At 74.7% G+C, this 19,661-nt stretch overlaps 1 protein-coding gene across 1 annotated transcript in view; it reads left to right on the top strand.

The window, feature by feature from the left end:
- The first annotated feature begins 1,308 nt into the window (after nt 1–1,308).
- Nucleotides 1,309–19,661, top strand: part of prim2 (DNA primase subunit 2) — a 212,204-nt gene continuing 193,851 nt past the window's right edge. The window contains exon 1 of the mRNA XM_087975924.1: nt 1,309–1,663. Coding sequence (XP_087832050.1) covers nt 1,516–1,663 — 148 coding nt within the window. The 5' untranslated portion in view covers nt 1,309–1,515. The remainder of the gene's footprint in view (nt 1,664–19,661) is intronic.

Raw genomic sequence — 19,661 nt, forward strand, 5'->3', positions numbered from 1 at the left:
GATTGGTTTCACGAATGTGTCATGCCTTGGGGCATCCTTGCCTGCAGCGCATGAAATAGACAACATTGGCTGAGTCACATGAGTACCTGCCACAGACGTGGTGAGTGGTGACCCCATGTGTAATGGAAGTAGCCATGTCGACACTCTGACACGTCTTGTAGTGGTTGCCATGACAGTGTCTATTGGTGATGTGGTTGATGTTGTCCTCAGACACTGTCTCAGACATACGTGGCGCGTGCGTGTGCACACATACATACACTTACTCCCTCACACACACTCACTCTGTCACTCCCTCACATATGCACTCACGCACATATAAGTCTATGGGGTGAATCTGCCTTTGCAGATACATTCTATTTTGTTCAAAAAGCACACAATCTGTAGGCGATGAGTCCAGGTGACATTTTATAAATTCCTACTTTGGAAATAGAATCGGTTTGACGCAAGGTTGGAATACAGACAGAGTCTAATGTCACACTTTTAATGCATTTTCTGAGCTGAGCTGTCACTTTTGAAAAAAAACAAACCATAAGTTATCTCAGGAATGTGACCTGAAAGAAGTTCTGGGATTTACACATTGGTGAATGGAAACCTGCAAGCCATTCGAAGTAATTAAAGAGAAAGTGAGGACTGCAGATGCTGGAGATCAGAGCTGAAAATGTGTTGCTGGAAAAGCGCAGCAGGTCAGGCAGCATCCAAGGAACAGGAGAGTCGACGTTTCGGGCATGAGCCCTTCTTCAGGAATGAGGAAGGGCTCATGCCTGAAACGTCGACACTCCTGCTCCTTGGATGCTGCCTGACCTGCTGCGCTTTTCCAGCAACACATTTTCAGAAGTAATTAAAGACTCAACAGCAATCTAGGTTTGTTCAATAGGTTGCATTAGTTGTACGACATTTTGATATTTTACTGTGTCCTCTGATCGCGTCCCAGCTGACGAAGGAGCCGTGCTCTGAAAGTCTGTGCTTCCAAATAAACCTGTGACTATAACCTGGTGTTGTGTGATTGATACATTCCATGCCTGTGTGCTTCTCTCTCAGTTCACCTGACGATGGGGCGACGCTTAGAAAGCTTGTGACTTCAAATAAATTGGTTGGACTATAACAGTGGTGCGTTCTCATTTCTGACTTTATCCAGCCCAGTCCAACAGGATTGGACCTCCACATCATTAATAGACCGCTGGTTCCGAGCCGCGCGACCAATGTTTGCCCGTGTATAAGTCTCGTCCAATGAAGTATTGCGAATTCACCGACCATTTTACAATTGGCTGTTTGTTTGCGTGTCGTGGCCAATAGAGGAGTTGGCAACCCGCCACACACTGCCATTGGCTAAGTCCCGACCAAAGGGCGGGTCTGCCGCGTTGATCCGCATTGGGATTGGTTGATCCGCGGATGGTTCCGACCAATAGGATTGCCCGGTTCGCTAGCGCGCTCTGTGATTGGCGAAGCGGGTGGCGGGAGATTACAGGCGGCTCGGTTGCTGGGAGATATCGGTAGCGCTGCACTAGGCCCCAGGTGATGGAGTTCTCCCGGGCAAGGCCGCGTCGCCAGCGATGCTCCCCTCTGGCCGAGGTCTATCCGTTCCCGATCCAGTTCTACGAGCAGCCACCGACTGAGAACGTCTCGTTGCAGGATTTCGAGAACTTCGCGGTGGAGAGGCTGAAACGTAGGAGAAGGCGCGCGGCGGATGGAGGGAGAAATCGGGGGCGGGGACAAGGTTCCAGAGGGTCGGAGGACAGGGTCGGGGGGGAGGACAGGGTCGGATGGGGGGGGGAGGGAGGACAGGGTCGGATGGGGGGGGGGGAGGGAGGACAGGGTCGGGAGGGGGGAAGGGAGGGAGGACAGGGTCGGGAGGGGGGAAGGGAGGGAGGACAGGGTCGGGAGGGGGGAAGGGAGGGAGGACAGGGTCGGGGGAGGACAGGGTTGGGGGGGGGGGGGAGGACAGGGTTGGGGGGGGGGGGGAGGACAGGGTTGGGGGGGGGGGGGAGGACAGGGTTGGGAGGGGGGGGGGAGGACAGGGTCGATGGGAGGGGGGAGGACAGGGTCGATGGGGGGGGGAGGGAGGACAGGGTCGGATGGGGGGGGGAGGGAGGACAGGGTCGGATGGGGGGGGGAGGGAGGACAGGGTCGGATGGGGGGGGGGAGGGAGGACAGGGTCGGATGGGGGGGGAGGGAGGACAGGGTCGGATGGGGGGGGAGGGAGGACAGGGTCGGATGGGGGGGGAGGGAGGACAGGGTCGGGAGGGGGGAAGGGAGGGAGGACAGGGTCGGGAGGGGGGAAGGGAGGGAGGACAGGGTCGGGAGGGAGGACAGGGTCGGGGGGGCGAAGGGAGGGAGGACAGGGTCGGGGGAGGACAGGGTCGGATGGGGGGGGGGGGAGGACAGGGTCGGATGGGGGGGGAGGGAGGACAGGGTGGGATGGGGGGGGGAGGGAGGACAGGGTGGGATGGGGGGGGGAGGGAGGACAGGGTGGGATGGGGGGGGGAGGGAGGACAGGGTGGGATGGGGGGGGGAGGGAGGACAGGGTGGGATGGGGGGGGAAGGGAGGGAGGGAGGACAGGGTGGGATGGGGGGGGAAGGGAGGGAGGACAGGGTGGGATGGGGGGGGGAAGGGAGGGAGGACAGGGTGGGATGGGGGGGGGAAGGGAGGGAGGACAGGGTGGGATGGGGGGGGGAAGGGAGGGAGGACAGGGTGGGATGGGGGGGGGAAGGGAGGGAGGACAGGGTCGATGGGAGGGGGGGGGACAGGGTCGGGGGAGGGGGGGGGACAGGGTCGGGGGAGGGGGGAGGACAGGGTCGGGGGAGGGGGGAGGACAGGGTCGGGGGAGGGGGGAGGACAGGGTCGGGGGAGGGGGGAGGACAGGGTCGGGGGAGGACAGGGTCGGATGCGGGGGGAGGACAGGGTCGGGGGAGGGGGGAGGACAGGTTCGGGGGAGGACAGGGTCGGGGGAGGGGGGAGGACAGGGTCGGATGGGTGGGGAGTGAGGACAGGGTCGGATGGGAGGGGAGTGAGGACAGGGTCGGATGGGGGGGGAGTGAGGACAGGGTCGGATGGGGGGGGAGTGAGGACAGGGTCGGATGGGGGGGGAAGGGAGTGAGGACAGGGTCGGATGGGGGGGGAAGGGAGGGAGGACAGGGTCGGATGGGGGGGGGAAGGGAGGGAGGACAGGGTCGGGAGGGGGGAAGGGAGGGAGGACAGGGGGGAGGGGGGAAGGGAGGGAGGACAGGGTCGGAGGGGGGAAGGGAGGGAGGACAGGGTCGGGGGGGATGAAGGGAGGGAGGACAGGGTCGGGGGGGATGAAGGGAGGGAGGACAGGGTCGGGGGGCGAAGGGAGGGAGGACAGGGTCGGATGGGGGCGGAGGGAGGGAGGACAGGGTCGGATGGGGGCGGAGGGAGGGAGGACAGGGTCGGATGGGGGCGGAGGGAGGGAGGACAGGGTCGGATGGGGGCGGAGGGAGGGAGGACAGGGTCGGATGGGGGCGGAGGGAGGGAGGACAGGGTCGGATGGGGGCGGAGGGAGGGAGGACAGGGTCGGATGGGGGGGGGAGGGAGGGAGGACAGGTGGGGGGAGGGAGGACAGGGTCGGGGGGGGGCGAAGGGAGGGAGGACAGGGTCGGATGGGGGGGGAGGGAGGACAGGGGGAGGGAGGGAGGACAGGGTCAGATGGGGGGGGAGGGAGGACAGGGGTTGGGAGGGAGGACAGGGTCAGATGGGGGGGGAGGGAGGACAGGGTCGGATGGGGGGGGAGGGAGGACAGGGGGGGGGGAAGGGAGGACGGGGGGGGGAAGGGAGGACAGGGTCGGGGGGGGCGGGGAGGACAGGGTCGGGGGGGGCGGGGAGGACAGGGTCGGGGGGGGGGAAGGACAGGGTCGGGGGGGGGCGGGGAGGACAGGGTCGGGGGGGGGGGAAGGACAGGGTCGGGGGGGGGGAAGGACAGGGTCGGGGGGGAAGGGAGGGAGGACAGGGTCGGGGGGGGGAGGACAGGGTCGGGGGGGGGAAGGACAGGGTCGGGGGGGAAGGGAGGGAGGACAGGGTCTGGGGGGGGGGAAGGGAGTGAGGACAGGGTCTGGGGGGGGGGAAGGACAGGGTCGGGGGGGAAGGGAGGGAGGACAGGGTCTGGGGGGGGGGAAGGGAGTGAGGACAGGGTCTGGGGGGGGGGAGGACAGGGTCTGGGGGGGGGGGAAGGGAGGGAGGACAGGGTCTGGGGGGGGGGGAAGGGAGGGAGGGACAGGGTCTGGGGGGGGGAAGGGAGGGAGGACAGGGTCTGGGGGGGGAAGGGAGGGAGGACAGGGTCTGGGGGGGGGGGGAAGGGAGGGAGGACAAGGTCTGGGGGGGGGAAGGGAGGGAGGACAGGGTCTGGGGGGGGGGGAAGGGAGGGAGGACAGGGTCTGGGGGGGGGGAAGGGAGGGAGGACAGGGTCTGGGGGGGGAAGGAAGGGGGGACAGGGTCGGATGGGGGGGGAAGGGAGGGAGGACAGGGTCGGGAGGGGGGAAGGGAGGGAGGACAGGGTCGGGGGGCGAAGGGAGGGAGGACAGGGTCGGGGGGGCGAAGGGAGGGAGGACAGGGTCGGGGGGGCGAAGGGAGGGAGGACAGGGTCGGATGGGGGGGGAGGGAGGACAGGGGGAGGGAGGGAGGACAGGGTCGGATGGGGGGGAGGGAGGACGGGGAGGGAGGGAGGACAGGGTCAGATGGGGGGGGGGAGGGAGGGAGGACAGGGTCGGATGGGGGGGGAGGGAGGGAGGACAGGGTCGGATGGGGGGGGAGGGAGGGAGGACAGGGTCGGATGGGGGGGGAGGGAGGGAGGACAGGGTCGGGGGGGGGTAAGGGAGGGAGGACAGGGTCGGGGGGGGGGGGAAGGGAGGACAGGGCCGGGAGAGGGGAGGACAGGGCCGGGAGAGGGGAGGACAGGGCCGGGAGAGGGGCCGGGAGAGGGGAGGACAGGGCCGGGAGAGGGGAGGACAGGGTCGGGAGAGGGGAGCGGGGAGGACAGGGTCTGGAGCGGGGAGGACAGGGTCGGGAGCGGGGGGGAGGGAGGACAGGGTCGGGAGGGAGGGGGAGGGAGGACAGGGTCGGGAGGGAGGGGGAGGGAGGACAGGGTCGGGAGGGAGGACAGGGTCGGGGGGGGGAGACGGGAGGACAGGGTGGGGAGAGGGGAGGGAGGACAGGGTCGGGGGGGGGGTGAAGGGAGGGAGGACAGGGTCGGGGTGGGATGGGAGGACAGGGTCGGATGTGGGGGAGGGAGGACAGGGTCGGATGTGGGGGAGGGAGGACAGGGTCGGATGGGGGGGTAGGGAGGACAGGGGGGAGTGAGGGAGGACAGGGTCGGGGGGGGGAGAGGGGAGGACAGGGTGGGGAGAGGGGAGGGAGGACAGGGTCGGGGGGGGGAAGGGAGGGAGGACAGGTTTGGGGGGGGAGGGAGCACAGGGTCGGGAGTGGGGGCGGTGAGGACAGGGTCGGATGGGGGGGGGGGGGAGAGGGAGGACAGGGTCGGATGGGGGGGGGGGGGAGGAGGGAGGACAGGGTCGGAGGGGAGAAGGGAGGGTGGACAGGGTCGGTGGGGGAGAAGGGAGGGAGGACAGGGTCGGTGGGGGGAGAAGGGAGGGAGGACAGGGTCGGGGGGGGAGAAGGGAGGGAGGACAGGGTCGGGGGGGGGGAGAAGGGAGGGAGGACAGGGTCGGGGGGGGGAGAAGGGAGGGAGGACAGGGTCGGCGGGGGGAGAAGGGAGGGAGGACAGGGTCGGAGGGGGGGGAAGGGAGGGAGGACAGGGTCGGAGGGGGGGGTGGGGAAGGGAGGGAGGACAGGGTCGGGGGGGCAAGGGAGGGAGGACAGGGTCGGGGGGGCAAGGGAGGGAGGACAGGGTCGGATGGGGGTGAGGGAGGACTGGGTCGGATGGGGGTGAGGGAGGACAGGGTCGGATGGGGGTGAGGGAGGACAGGGGCGGATGGGGAGGGAGGACAGGGTCGGGGGGGGAGAAGGGAGGGAGGACAGGGAGGACAGGGTCGGGGGGAGGGGGGGGAGGGAGGACAGGGAGGACAGGGTCGGGGGGAGGGGGGGGAGGGAGGACAGGGAGGACAGGGTCGGGGGGAGGGGGGGGAGGGAGGACAGGGAGGGCAGGGTCGGGGGGAGGGGGGGGAGGGAGGACAGGGAGGGCAGGGTCGGGGGGAGGGGGGGGAGGGAGGACAGGGAGGGCAGGGTCGGGGGGAGGGGGGGGAGGGAGGACAGGGAGGGCAGGGTCGGGGGGAGGGGGGGGAGGGAGGACAGGGAGGGCAGGGTCGGGGGGAGGGGGGGGAGGGAGGACAGGGAGGGCAGGGTCGGGGGGAGGGGGGGGAGGGAGGACAGGGAGGGCAGGGTCGGGGGGAGGGGGGGGAGGGAGGACAGGGTCGGGGGGAGGGGGGGAGGGAGGACAGGGAGGACAGGGTCGGGGGGAGGGGGGGGAGGGAGGACAGGGAGGACAGGGTCGGGGGAGGGGGGGAGGGAGGACAGGGAGGACAGGGTCGGGGGGAGGGGGGGGAGGGAGGACAGGGTCGGGGGGAGGGGGGGGAGGGAGGACATGGAGGACAGTGTCGGGGGGAGGGGGGGGAGGGAGGACAGGGTCGGGGGGAGGGAGGACAGGGAGGACAGGGTCGGGGGGAGGGGGGGGAGGGAGGACAGGGTCGGGGGGAGGGGGGGGAGGGAGGACATGGAGGACAGTGTCGGGGGGAGGGGGGGGAGGGAGGACAGGGTCGGGGGGAGTGGGGGGAGGGAGGACAGGGAGGACAGGGTCGGGGGGAGGGGGGGGAGGGAGGACAGGGAGGACAGGGTCGGGGGGAGGGGGGGGAGGGAGGACAGGGTCGGGGGGAGGGGGGGGAGGGAGGACAGGGAGGACAGGGTCGGGGGGAGGGAGGACAGGGAGGACAGGGTCGGGGGGAGGGAGGACAGGGAGGACAGGGTCGGGGGGAGGGAGGACAGGGAGGACAGGGTCGGGGGGAGGGGGGGGGAGGGAGGACAGGGTCGGGGGGAGGGGGGGGGAGGGAGGACAGGGTCGGGGGGAGGGGGGGGAGGGAGGACAGGGTCGGGGGGAGGGGGGGGGAGGGAGGACAGGGTCGGGGGGAGGGGGGGGGAGGGAGGACAGGGTCGGGGGGAGGGGGGGGAGGGAGGACAGGGTCGGGGGGAGGGGGGGGGAGGGAGGACAGGGTCGGGGGGAGGGGGGGGAGGGAGGACAGGGAGGACAGGGTCGGGGGGAGGGGGGGAGGGAGGACAGGGAGGACAGGGTCGGGGGGAGGGGGGGGAGGGAGGACAGGGTCGGGGGGAGGGGGGGGAGGGAGGACATGGAGGACAGTGTCGGGGGGAGGGGGGGGAGGGAGGACAGGGTCGGGGGGAGTGGGGGGAGGGAGGACAGGGAGGACAGGGTCGGGGGGAGGGGGGGGAGGGAGGACAGGGAGGACAGGGTCGGGGGGAGGGGGGGGAGGGAGGACAGGGTCGGGGGGAGGGGGGGGAGGGAGGACAGGGAGGACAGGGTCGGGGGGAGGGAGGACAGGGAGGACAGGGTCGGGGGGAGGGAGGACAGGGAGGACAGGGTCGGGGGGAGGGAGGACAGGGAGGACAGGGTCGGGGGGAGGGGGGGGAGGGAGGACAGGGTCGGGGGGAGGGGGGGGGAGGGAGGACAGGGTCGGGGGGAGGGGGGGGAGGGAGGACAGGGTCGGGGGGAGGGGGGGGGAGGGAGGACAGGGTCGGGGGGAGGGGGGGGGAGGGAGGACAGGGTCGGGGGGAGGGGGGGGAGGGAGGACAGGGTCGGGGGGAGGGGGGGGGAGGGAGGACAGGGTCGGGGGGAGGGGGGGGAGGGAGGACAGGGTCGGGGGGAGGGGGGGGGAGGGAGGACAGGGTCGGGGGGAGGGGGGGGGAGGGAGGACAGGGTCGGGGGGAGGGGGGGAGGGAGGACAGGGTCGGGGGGAGGGGAGGGAGGGAGGACAGGGTCGGGGGGAGGGGGGGGAGGGAGGACAGGGTCGGGGGGAGGGGGGGAGGGGGGGGAGGGAGGACAGGGAGGACAGGGTCGGGGGGAGGGGGGGGAGGGAGGACAGGGAGGACAGGGTCGGGGGGAGGGGGGGGAGGGGGGGGAGGGAGGACAGGGTCGGGGGGAGGGGGGGGAGGGAGGACAGGGAGGACAGGGTCGGGGGGAGGGGGGGGAGGGGGGGGAGGGAGGACAGGGTCGGGGGGAGGGGGGGTAGGGAGGACAGGGTCGGGGGGAGGGGGGGGGAGGGAGGACAGGGTCGGGGGGAGGGGGGGGGAGGGAGGACAGGGTCGGGGGGAGGGGGGGGAGGGAGGACAGGGAGGACAGGGTCGGGGGGAGGGGGGGGAGGGAGGACAGGGTCGGGGGGAGGGGGGGGAGGGAGGACAGGGTCGGGGGGAGGGGGGGGAGGGAGGACAGGGAGGACAGGGTCGGGGGGAGGGGGGGGAGGGAGGACAGGGAGGACAGGGTCGGGGGGAGGGGGGGGAGGGAGGACAGGGAGGACAGGGTCGGGGGGAGGGGGGGGAGGGAGGACAGGGAGGGCAGGGTCGGGGGGAGGGGGGGGAGGGAGGACAGGGAGGGCAGGGTCGGGGGGAGGGGGGGGAGGGAGGACAGGGAGGGCAGGGTCGGGGGGAGGGGGGGGAGGGAGGACAGGGAGGGCAGGGTCGGGGGGAGGGGGGGGAGGGAGGACAGGGAGGGCAGGGTCGGGGGGAGGGGGGGGAGGGAGGACAGGGAGGGCAGGGTCGGGGGGAGGGGGGGGAGGGAGGACAGGGAGGGCAGGGTCGGGGGGAGGGGGGGGAGGGAGGACAGGGAGGGCAGGGTCGGGGGGAGGGGGGGGAGGGAGGACAGGGAGGACAGGGTCGGGGGGAGGGGGGGGAGGGAGGACAGGGAGGACAGGGTCGGGGGGAGGGGGGGGAGGGAGGACAGGGAGGACAGGGTCGGGGGGAGGGGGGGAGGGAGGACAGGGAGGACAGGGTCGGGGGGAGGGGGGGGAGGGAGGACAGGGTCGGGGGGAGGGGGGGGAGGGAGGACATGGAGGACAGTGTCGGGGGGAGGGGGGGGAGGGAGGACAGGGTCGGGGGGAGTGGGGGGAGGGAGGACAGGGAGGACAGGGTCGGGGGGAGGGGGGGGAGGGAGGACAGGGAGGACAGGGTCGGGGGGAGGGGGGGGAGGGAGGACAGGGTCGGGGGGAGGGGGGGGAGGGAGGACAGGGAGGACAGGGTCGGGGGGAGGGAGGACAGGGAGGACAGGGTCGGGGGGAGGGAGGACAGGGAGGACAGGGTCGGGGGGAGGGAGGACAGGGAGGACAGGGTCGGGGGGAGGGGGGGGAGGGAGGACAGGGTCGGGGGGAGGGGGGGGGAGGGAGGACAGGGTCGGGGGGAGGGGGGGGAGGGAGGACAGGGTCGGGGGGAGGGGGGGGGAGGGAGGACAGGGTCGGGGGGAGGGGGGGGGAGGGAGGACAGGGTCGGGGGGAGGGGGGGGAGGGAGGACAGGGTCGGGGGGAGGGGGGGGGAGGGAGGACAGGGTCGGGGGGAGGGGGGGGAGGGAGGACAGGGTCGGGGGGAGGGGGGGGGAGGGAGGACAGGGTCGGGGGGAGGGGGGGGGAGGGAGGACAGGGTCGGGGGGAGGGGGGGGAGGGAGGACAGGGTCGGGGGGAGGGGAGGGAGGGAGGACAGGGTCGGGGGGAGGGGGGGGAGGGAGGACAGGGTCGGGGGGAGGGGGGGAGGGGGGGGAGGGAGGACAGGGAGGACAGGGTCGGGGGGAGGGGGGGGAGGGAGGACAGGGAGGACAGGGTCGGGGGGAGGGGGGGGAGGGGGGGGAGGGAGGACAGGGTCGGGGGGAGGGGGGGGAGGGAGGACAGGGAGGACAGGGTCGGGGGGAGGGGGGGGAGGGGGGGGAGGGAGGACAGGGTCGGGGGGAGGGGGGGTAGGGAGGACAGGGTCGGGGGGAGGGGGGGGGAGGGAGGACAGGGTCGGGGGGAGGGGGGGGGAGGGAGGACAGGGAGGGCAGGGTCGGGGGGAGGGGGGGGAGGGAGGACAGGGAGGGCAGGGTCGGGGGGAGGGGGGGGAGGGAGGACAGGGAGGACAGGGTCGGGGGGAGGGGGGGGAGGGAGGACAGGGAGGACAGGGTCGGGGGGAGGGGGGGGAGGGAGGACAGGGAGGACAGGGTCGGGGGGAGGGGGGGAGGGAGGACAGGGAGGACAGGGTCGGGGGGAGGGGGGGGAGGGAGGACAGGGTCGGGGGGAGGGGGGGGAGGGAGGACATGGAGGACAGTGTCGGGGGGAGGGGGGGGAGGGAGGACAGGGTCGGGGGGAGTGGGGGGAGGGAGGACAGGGAGGACAGGGTCGGGGGGAGGGGGGGGAGGGAGGACAGGGAGGACAGGGTCGGGGGGAGGGGGGGGAGGGAGGACAGGGTCGGGGGGAGGGGGGGGAGGGAGGACAGGGAGGACAGGGTCGGGGGGAGGGAGGACAGGGAGGACAGGGTCGGGGGGAGGGAGGACAGGGAGGACAGGGTCGGGGGGAGGGAGGACAGGGAGGACAGGGTCGGGGGGAGGGGGGGGAGGGAGGACAGGGTCGGGGGGAGGGGGGGGAGGGAGGACAGGGTCGGGGGGAGGGGGGGGGAGGGAGGACAGGGTCGGGGGGAGGGGGGGGGAGGGAGGACAGGGTCGGGGGGAGGGGGGGAGGGAGGACAGGGTCGGGGGGAGGGGAGGGAGGGAGGACAGGGTCGGGGGGAGGGGGGGGAGGGAGGACAGGGTCGGGGGGAGGGGGGGAGGGGGGGGAGGGAGGACAGGGAGGACAGGGTCGGGGGGAGGGGGGGGAGGGAGGACAGGGAGGACAGGGTCGGGGGGAGGGGGGGGAGGGGGGGGAGGGAGGACAGGGTCGGGGGGAGGGGGGGTAGGGAGGACAGGGTCGGGGGGAGGGGGGGGGAGGGAGGACAGGGTCGGGGGGAGGGGGGGGGAGGGAGGACAGGGTCGGGGGGAGGGGGGGGAGGGAGGACAGGGTCGGGGGGAGGGGGGGGGAGGGAGGACAGGGTCGGGGGGAGGGGGGGGAGGGAGGACAGGGTCGGGGGGAGGGGGGGGAGGGAGGACAGGGTCGGGGGGAGGGGGGGGAGGGAGGACAGGGTCGGGGGGAGGGGGGGGGAGGGAGGACAGGGTCGGGGGGAGGGGGGGGAGGGAGGACAGGGTCGGGGGGAGGGGGGGGGAGGGAGGACAGGGTCGGGGGGAGGGGGGGGGGAGGGAGGACAGGGTCGGGGGGAGGGGGGGAGGGAGGACAGGGTCGGGGGGAGGGGAGGGAGGGAGGACAGGGTCGGGGGGAGGGGGGGGAGGGAGGACAGGGTCGGGGGGAGGGGGGGAGGGGGGGGAGGGAGGACAGGGAGGACAGGGTCGGGGGGAGGGGGGGGAGGGAGGACAGGGAGGACAGGGTCGGGGGGAGGGGGGGGAGGGGGGGGAGGGAGGACAGGGTCGGGGGGAGGGGGGGGAGGGAGGACAGGGAGGACAGGGTCGGGGGGAGGGGGGGGAGGGGGGGGAGGGAGGACAGGGTCGGGGGGAGGGGGGGTAGGGAGGACAGGGTCGGGGGGAGGGGGGGGGGAGGGAGGACAGGGTCGGGGGGAGGGGGGGGGAGGGAGGACAGGGTCGGGGGGAGGGGGGGGAGGGAGGACAGGGAGGACAGGGTCGGGGGGAGGGGGGGGAGGGAGGACAGGGTCGGGGGGAGGGGGGGGAGGGAGGACAGGGTCGGGGGGAGGGGGGGGAGGGAGGACAGGGAGGACAGGGTCGGGGGGAGGGGGGGAGGGAGGACAGGGAGGACAGGGTCGGGGGGAGGGGGGGGAGGGAGGACAGGGTCGGGGGGAGGGGGGGGAGGGAGGACATGGAGGACAGTGTCGGGGGGAGGGGGGGGAGGGAGGACAGGGTCGGGGGGAGTGGGGGGAGGGAGGACAGGGAGGACAGGGTCGGGGGGAGGGGGGGGAGGGAGGACAGGGAGGACAGGGTCGGGGGGAGGGGGGGGAGGGAGGACAGGGTCGGGGGGAGGGGGGGGAGGGAGGACAGGGAGGACAGGGTCGGGGGGAGGGAGGACAGGGAGGACAGGGTCGGGGGGAGGGAGGACAGGGAGGACAGGGTCGGGGGGAGGGAGGACAGGGAGGACAGGGTCGGGGGGAGGGGGGGGAGGGAGGACAGGGTCGGGGGGAGGGGGGGGGAGGGAGGACAGGGTCGGGGGGAGGGGGGGGAGGGAGGACAGGGTCGGGGGGAGGGGGGGGGAGGGAGGACAGGGTCGGGGGGAGGGGGGGGAGGGAGGACAGGGTCGGGGGGAGGGGGGGGGAGGGAGGACAGGGTCGGGGGGAGGGGGGGGAGGGAGGACAGGGTCGGGGGGAGGGGGGGGAGGGAGGACAGGGTCGGGGGGAGGGGGGGGGAGGGAGGACAGGGTCGGGGGGAGGGGGGGGGAGGGAGGACAGGGTCGGGGGGAGGGGGGGAGGGAGGACAGGGTCGGGGGGAGGGGAGGGAGGGAGGACAGGGTCGGGGGGAGGGGGGGGAGGGAGGACAGGGTCGGGGGGAGGGGGGGAGGGGGGGGAGGGAGGACAGGGAGGACAGGGTCGGGGGGAGGGGGGGGAGGGAGGACAGGGAGGACAGGGTCGGGGGGAGGGGGGGGAGGGAGGACAGGGTCGGGGGGAGGGGGGGGAGGGAGGACAGGGAGGACAGGGTCGGGGGGAGGGGGGGGAGGGGGGGGAGGGAGGACAGGGTCGGGGGGAGGGGGGGTAGGGAGGACAGGGTCGGGGGGAGGGGGGGGGAGGGAGGACAGGGTCGGGGGGAGGGGGGGGGAGGGAGGACAGGGTCGGGGGGAGGGGGGGGAGGGAGGACAGGGAGGACAGGGTCGGGGGGAGGGGGGGGAGGGAGGACAGGGTCGGGGGGAGGGGGGGGAGGGAGGACAGGGTCGGGGGGAGGGGGGGGAGGGAGGACAGGGAGGACAGGGTCGGGGGGAGGGGGGGGAGGGAGGACAGGGAGGACAGGGTCGGGGGGAGGGGGGGGAGGGAGGACAGGGAGGACAGGGTCGGGGGGAGGGGGGGGAGGGAGGACAGGGAGGGCAGGGTCGGGGGGAGGGGGGGGAGGGAGGACAGGGAGGGCAGGGTCGGGGGGAGGGGGGGGAGGGAGGACAGGGAGGGCAGGGTCGGGGGGAGGGGGGGGAGGGAGGACAGGGAGGGCAGGGTCGGGGGGAGGGGGGGGAGGGAGGACAGGGAGGGCAGGGTCGGGGGGAGGGGGGGGAGGGAGGACAGGGAGGGCAGGGTCGGGGGGAGGGGGGGGAGGGAGGACAGGGAGGGCAGGGTCGGGGGGAGGGGGGGGAGGGAGGACAGGGAGGGCAGGGTCGGGGGGAGGGGGGGGAGGGAGGACAGGGAGGGCAGGGTCGGGGGGAGGGGGGGGAGGGAGGACAGGGAGGACAGGGTCGGGGGGAGGGGGGGGAGGGAGGACAGGGAGGACAGGGTCGGGGGGAGGGGGGGGAGGGAGGACAGGGAGGACAGGGTCGGGGGGAGGGGGGGAGGGAGGACAGGGAGGACAGGGTCGGGGGGAGGGGGGGGAGGGAGGACAGGGTCGGGGGGAGGGGGGGGAGGGAGGACATGGAGGACAGTGTCGGGGGGAGGGGGGGGAGGGAGGACAGGGTCGGGGGGAGTGGGGGGAGGGAGGACAGGGAGGACAGGGTCGGGGGGAGGGGGGGGAGGGAGGACAGGGAGGACAGGGTCGGGGGGAGGGGGGGGAGGGAGGACAGGGTCGGGGGGAGGGGGGGGAGGGAGGACAGGGAGGACAGGGTCGGGGGGAGGGAGGACAGGGAGGACAGGGTCGGGGGGAGGGAGGACAGGGAGGACAGGGTCGGGGGGAGGGAGGACAGGGAGGACAGGGTCGGGGGGAGGGGGGGGAGGGAGGACAGGGTCGGGGGGAGGGGGGGGGAGGGAGGACAGGGTCGGGGGGAGGGGGGGGAGGGAGGACAGGGTCGGGGGGAGGGGGGGGGAGGGAGGACAGGGTCGGGGGGAGGGGGGGGGAGGGAGGACAGGGTCGGGGGGAGGGGGGGGAGGGAGGACAGGGTCGGGGGGAGGGGGGGGGAGGGAGGACAGGGTCGGGGGGAGGGGGGGGAGGGAGGACAGGGTCGGGGGGAGGGGGGGGAGGGAGGACAGGGTCGGGGGGAGGGGGGGGGAGGGAGGACAGGGTCGGGGGGAGGGGGGGGGAGGGAGGACAGGGTCGGGGGGAGGGGGGGAGGGAGGACAGGGTCGGGGGGAGGGGAGGGAGGGAGGACAGGGTCGGGGGGAGGGGGGGGAGGGAGGACAGGGTCGGGGGGAGGGGGGGAGGGGGGGGAGGGAGGACAGGGAGGACAGGGTCGGGGGGAGGGGGGGGAGGGAGGACAGGGAGGACAGGGTCGGGGGGAGGGGGGGGAGGGGGGGGAGGGAGGACAGGGTCGGGGGGAGGGGGGGGAGGGAGGACAGGGAGGACAGGGTCGGGGGGAGGGGGGGGAGGGGGGGGAGGGAGGACAGGGTCGGGGGGAGGGGGGGTAGGGAGGACAGGGTCGGGGGGAGGGGGGGGGAGGGAGGACAGGGTCGGGGGGAGGGGGGGGGAGGGAGGACAGGGTCGGGGGGAGGGGGGGGAGGGAGGACAGGGAGGACAGGGTCGGGGGGAGGGGGGGGAGGGAGGACAGGGTCGGGGGGAGGGGGGGGGAGGGAGGACAGGGTCGGGGGGAGGGGGGGGAGGGAGGACAGGGAGGACAGGGTCGGGGGGAGGGGGGGGAGGGGGGACAGGGAGGACAGGGTCGGGGGGAGGAGGGGGGACAGGGTCGGGAGGGGGGACAGGGTCGGGGGGAGGGGGGACAGGGTCGGGGGGAGGGGGGAGGGGGGACAGGGAGGACAGGGTCGGGGGGAGGGGGGACAGGGAGGACAGGGTCGGGGGGAGGGGGGGGAGGGGGGACAGGGAGGACAGGGTCGGGGGGAGGGGGGGGAGGGGGGACAGGGAGGACAGGGTCGGGGGGAGGGGGGGGACAGGGTCGGGGGGAGGGGGGGGACAGGGAGGACAGGGTCGGGGGGAGGGGGGGGGAGGGGGGACAGGGAGGACAGGGTCGGGGGGAGGGGGGGGAGGGGGGACAGGGAGGACAGGGTCGGGGGGAGGGGGGACAGGGAGGACAGGGTCGGGGGGAGGGGGGACAGGGAGGACAGGGTCGGGGGGAGGGGGGACAGGGAGGACAGGGTCGGGGGGAGGGGGGACAGGGAGGACAGGGTCGGGGGGAGGGGGGACAGGGAGGACAGGGTCGGGGGGAGGGGGGACAGGGAGGACAGGGTCGGGGGGAGGGGGGACAGGGAGGACAGGGTCGGGGGGAGGGGGGGGGAGGGAGGACAGGGCGGACAGGGTCGGGGGGAGGGAGGACAGGGAGGACAGGGCGGACAGGGTCGGGGGGGAGGGAGGACAGGGAGGACAGGGTCGGGGGGAGGGGGGGGAGGGAGGACAGGGAGGACAGGGTCGGGGGGAGGGGGGGGAGGGAGGACAGGGTCGGGGGGAGGGGGGGGAGGGAGGACAGGGTCGGGGGGAGGGGGGGGAGGGAGGACAGGGAGGACAGGGTCGGGGGGAGGGGGGGGGAGGGAGGACAGGGTCGGGGGGAGGGGGGGGGAGGGAGGACAGGGAGGACAGGGTCGGGGGGAGGGGGGGGGAGGGAGGACAGGGTCGGGGGGAGGGGGGGGGAGGGAGGACAGGGAGGACAGGGTCGGGGGGAGGGGGGGGGAGGGAGGACAGGGAGGACAGGGTCGGGGGGAGGGGGGGGAGGGAGGACAGGGAGGACAGGGTCGGGGGGAGGGGGGGGGAGGGAGGACAGGGAGGACAGGGTCGGGGGGAGGGGGGGGAGGGAGGACAGGGAGGACAGGGTCGGGGGGAGGGGGGGAGGGAGGACAGGGTCGGGGGGAGGGGGGGGAGGGAGGACAGGGAGGACAGGGTCGGGGGGAGGGGGGGGAGGGAGGACAGGGAGGACAGGGTCGGGGGGAGGGGGGGGAGGGAGGACAGGGAGGACAGGGTCGGGGGGAGGGGGGGGAGAGAGGACAGGGTCGGGGGGAGGGGGGGGAGGGAGGTGAGGGAGGACAGGGTCGGGGGGAGGGGGGGGAGGGAGGACAGGGAGGACAGGGTCGGGGGGAGGGGGGGGAGGGAGGACAGGGAGGACAGGGTCGGGGGGAGGGGGGGGAGGGAGGACAGGGAGGACAGGGTCGGGGGGAGGGGGGGGAGGGAGGACAGGGAGGACAGGGTCGGGGGGAGGGGGGGGAGGGAGGACAGGGTCGGGGGGAGGGGGGACAGGGAGGACAGGGTCGGGGGGAGGGGGGGAGGGAGGACAGGGAAGACAGGGTCGGGGGGAGGGGGGACAGGGAGGACAGGGAGGACAGGGTCGGGGGGAGGGGGGACAGGGAGGACAGGGTCGGGGGGAGGGGGGACAGGGGGGACAGGGAGGACAGGGTCGGGGGGAGGGGGGACAGGGAGGACAGGGTCGGGGGGAGGGGGGACAGGGAGGACAGGGTCGGGGGGAGGGAGGACAGGGTCGGGGGGAGGGGGGACAGGGAGGACAGGGTCGGGGGGAGGGGGGACAGGGAGGACAGGGTCGGGGGGAGGGGGGACAGGGAGGACAGGGTCGGGGGGAGGGGGGACAGGGAGGACAGGGTCGGGGGGAGGGGGGACAGGGAGGACAGGGTCGGGGGGAGGGGGGACAGGGAGGACAGGGTCGGGGGGAGGGGGGACAGGGTCGGGGGGAGGGGGGACAGGGAGGACAGGGTCGGGGGGAGGGGGGACAGGGTCGGGGGGAGGGGGGACAGGGAGGACAGGGTCGGGGGGACAGGGGGGACAGGGAGGACAGGGTCGGGGGGACAGGGGGGACAGGGAGGACAGGGTCGGGGGGACGGGGGGACAGGGAGGACAGGGTCGGGGGGAGGGGGGACAGGGAGGACAGGGTCGGGGGGAGGGGGGACAGGGAGGACAGGGTCGGGGGGAGGGGGGACAGGGAGGACAGGGTCGGGGGGAGGGGGAACAGGGAGGACAGGGTCGGGGGGAGGGGGGACAGGGAGGACAGGGTCGGGGGGAGGGGGGGGAGGGGGGACAGGGAGGACAGGGTCGGGGGGAGGGGGGGGAGGGGGGACAGGGTCGGGGGGAGGGAGGACAGGGAGGACAGGGTCGGGGGGGAGGGGGGGAGGGAGGACAGGGAGGACAGGGTGGGTGGGGGGGGGAGGGGCAGGGTCGGGGGGCGGGGGGGTAAGGACAGGGTCGGGAGGGGGGAGGTGGGAGGACAGGGTCGGGAGGGGGACGGGGTCGGGAGGGGGGAGGTGGGAGGACAGGGTCGGGAGGGGGACGGGGTCGGGAGGGGGGAGGAGGGAGGACAGGGTCGGGAGGGGGACGGGGTCGGGAGGGGGGAGGAGGGAGGACAGGGTCGGGGGGGGGGGACGGGGTCGGGGGGGGGACGGGGTCGGGGGTGGGGACGGGGTCGGGGGGGGGGACGGGGTCGGGGGGGGGGAGGGAGGACAGGGTCGGGGGGGGGAGGGAGGACAGGGTCGGGGGGAGGGAGGACAGGGTCGGGAGGGGGGAGGACAGGGTCGGGAGGGGGGTTAAGGGAGGACAGGGTCGGGAGGGAGGACAGGGTCGGGAGGGAGGACAGGGTCGGGAGTGAGGACAGGGTCGGGGGGAGGGAGGACAGGGTCGGGAGGGGGGAGGAGGGAGGACAGGGTCGGGGGGAGGGAGGACAGGGTCGGGAGGAGGGAGGACAGGGTCGGGAGGGGGACGGGGTCGGGAGGGGGGAGGAGGGAGGACAGGGTCGGGAGGGGGGAGGGGGGAGGAGGGAGGACAGGGTCGGGAGGGGGGAGGGGGGAGGAGGGAGGACAGGGTCGGGAGGGGGGAGGGGGGAGGAGGGAGGACAGGGTCGGGGGGAGGGGGGGGAGGGGGGACAGGGAGGACAGGGTCGGGGGGAGGGGGGGGAGGGGGGACAGGGTCGGGGGGAGGGAGGACAGGGTCGGGGGGGAGGGGGGGGAGGGAGGACAGGGAGGACAGGGTGGGTGGGGGGGGGGAGGGGCAGGGTCGGGGGGCGGGGGGGTAAGGACAGGGTCGGGAGGGGGGAGGTGGGAGGACAGGGTCGGGAGGGGGACGGGGTCGGGAGGGGGGAGGTGGGAGGACAGGGTCGGGAGGGGGACGGGGTCGGGAGGGGGGAGGAGGGAGGACAGGGTCGGGAGGGGGACGGGGTCGGGAGGGGGGAGGAGGGAGGACAGGGTCGGGGGGGGGGACGGGGTCGGGGGGGGGACGGGGTCGGGGGTGGGGACGGGGTCGGGGGGGGGGACGGGGTCGGGGGGGGGGGAGGGAGGACAGGGTCGGGGGGGGGGAGGGAGGACAGGGTCGGGGGGAGGGAGGACAGGGTCGGGAGGGGGGAGGACAGGGTCGGGAGGGGGTTAAGGGAGGACAGGGTCGGGAGGGAGGACAGGGTCGGGAGGGAGGACAGGGTCGGGAGTGAGGACAGGGTCGGGGGGAGGGAGGACAGGGTCGGGAGGGGGGAGGAGGGAGGACAGGGTCGGGGGGAGGGAGGACAGGGTCGGGAGGAGGGAGGACAGGGTCGGGAGGGGGACGGGGTCGGGAGGGGGGAGGAGGGAGGACAGGGTCGGGAGGGGGGAGGGGGAGGAGGGAGGACAGGGTCGGGAGGGGGGAGGGGGGAGGAGGGAGGACAGGGTCGGGAGGGGGACAGGGTCGGGAGGGGGACAGGGAGGACAGGGTCGGGAGGGGGGGGAGGGAGGACAGGGTCGGGGGGAGGGAGGACAGGGTCGGGGGGAGGGAGGACAGGGTCGGGAGGGGGACAGGGAGGACAGGGTCGGGAGGGGGACAGGGAGGACAGGGTCGGGAGGGGGACAGGGAGGACAGGGTCGGGAGGGGGACAGGGAGGACAGGGTCGGGGGGGGAGGGAGGACAGGGTCGGGAGGGGGACAGGGTCGGGAGGGGGACAGGGTCGGGAGGGGGACAGGGAGGACAGGGTCGGGAGGGGGACAGGGAGGACAGGGTCGGGAGGGGGACAGGGGAGGACAGGGTCGGGGGGAGGGGGAGAGGGAGGACAGGGTCGGGGGGAGGGGGAGAGGGAGGACAGGGTCGGGGGGGAGGGGCAGGGAGGACAGGGTCGGGGGGGGAAGGGAGGGCAGGGTGGGTGGGGGGGGAGGGGCAGGGAGGACGGGTGGGGGAGGGGCAGGGAGGACAGGGTGGGTGGGGGGGAGGAGGGGCAGGGAGGACAGGGTGGGTGGGGGGGGGGAGGGGCAGGGAGGACAGGGTGGGTGGGGGGGGGGAGGGGCAGGGAGGACAGGGTGGGTGGGGGGGGAGGGGCTGGGAGGACAGGGTGGGGGGGGGGAGGGGCTGGGAGGACAGGGTGGGTGGGGGGGGAGGGGCAGGGAGGACAGGGTGGGTGGGGGGGGGAGGGGCAGGGAGGACAGGGTGGGTGGGGTGGGGGGAGGGGCAGGGAGGACAGGGTGGGGGGGGGAGGGGCAGGGAGGACAGGGTGGGTGGGGGGGGGGGAGGGGCAGGGAGGACAGGGTGGGTGGGGTGGGGGGGAGGGGCAGGGAGGACTGGGTCGGGGGTGAAGGGGAGGGAGGACCGGGTCGGGGTGGGGGAGGGAGGGAGGACCGGGTCGGGGTGGGGGAGGGAGGACCGGGTCGGGGTGGGGGAGGGAGG

Source organism: Chiloscyllium plagiosum, unplaced genomic scaffold (assembly GCF_037043375.1).
Source record: "Chiloscyllium plagiosum isolate Xiang-an unplaced genomic scaffold, Cpla_swu_hap1 HiC_scaffold_3, whole genome shotgun sequence".
Lineage (NCBI taxonomy): Eukaryota > Metazoa > Chordata > Chondrichthyes > Orectolobiformes > Hemiscylliidae > Chiloscyllium > Chiloscyllium plagiosum.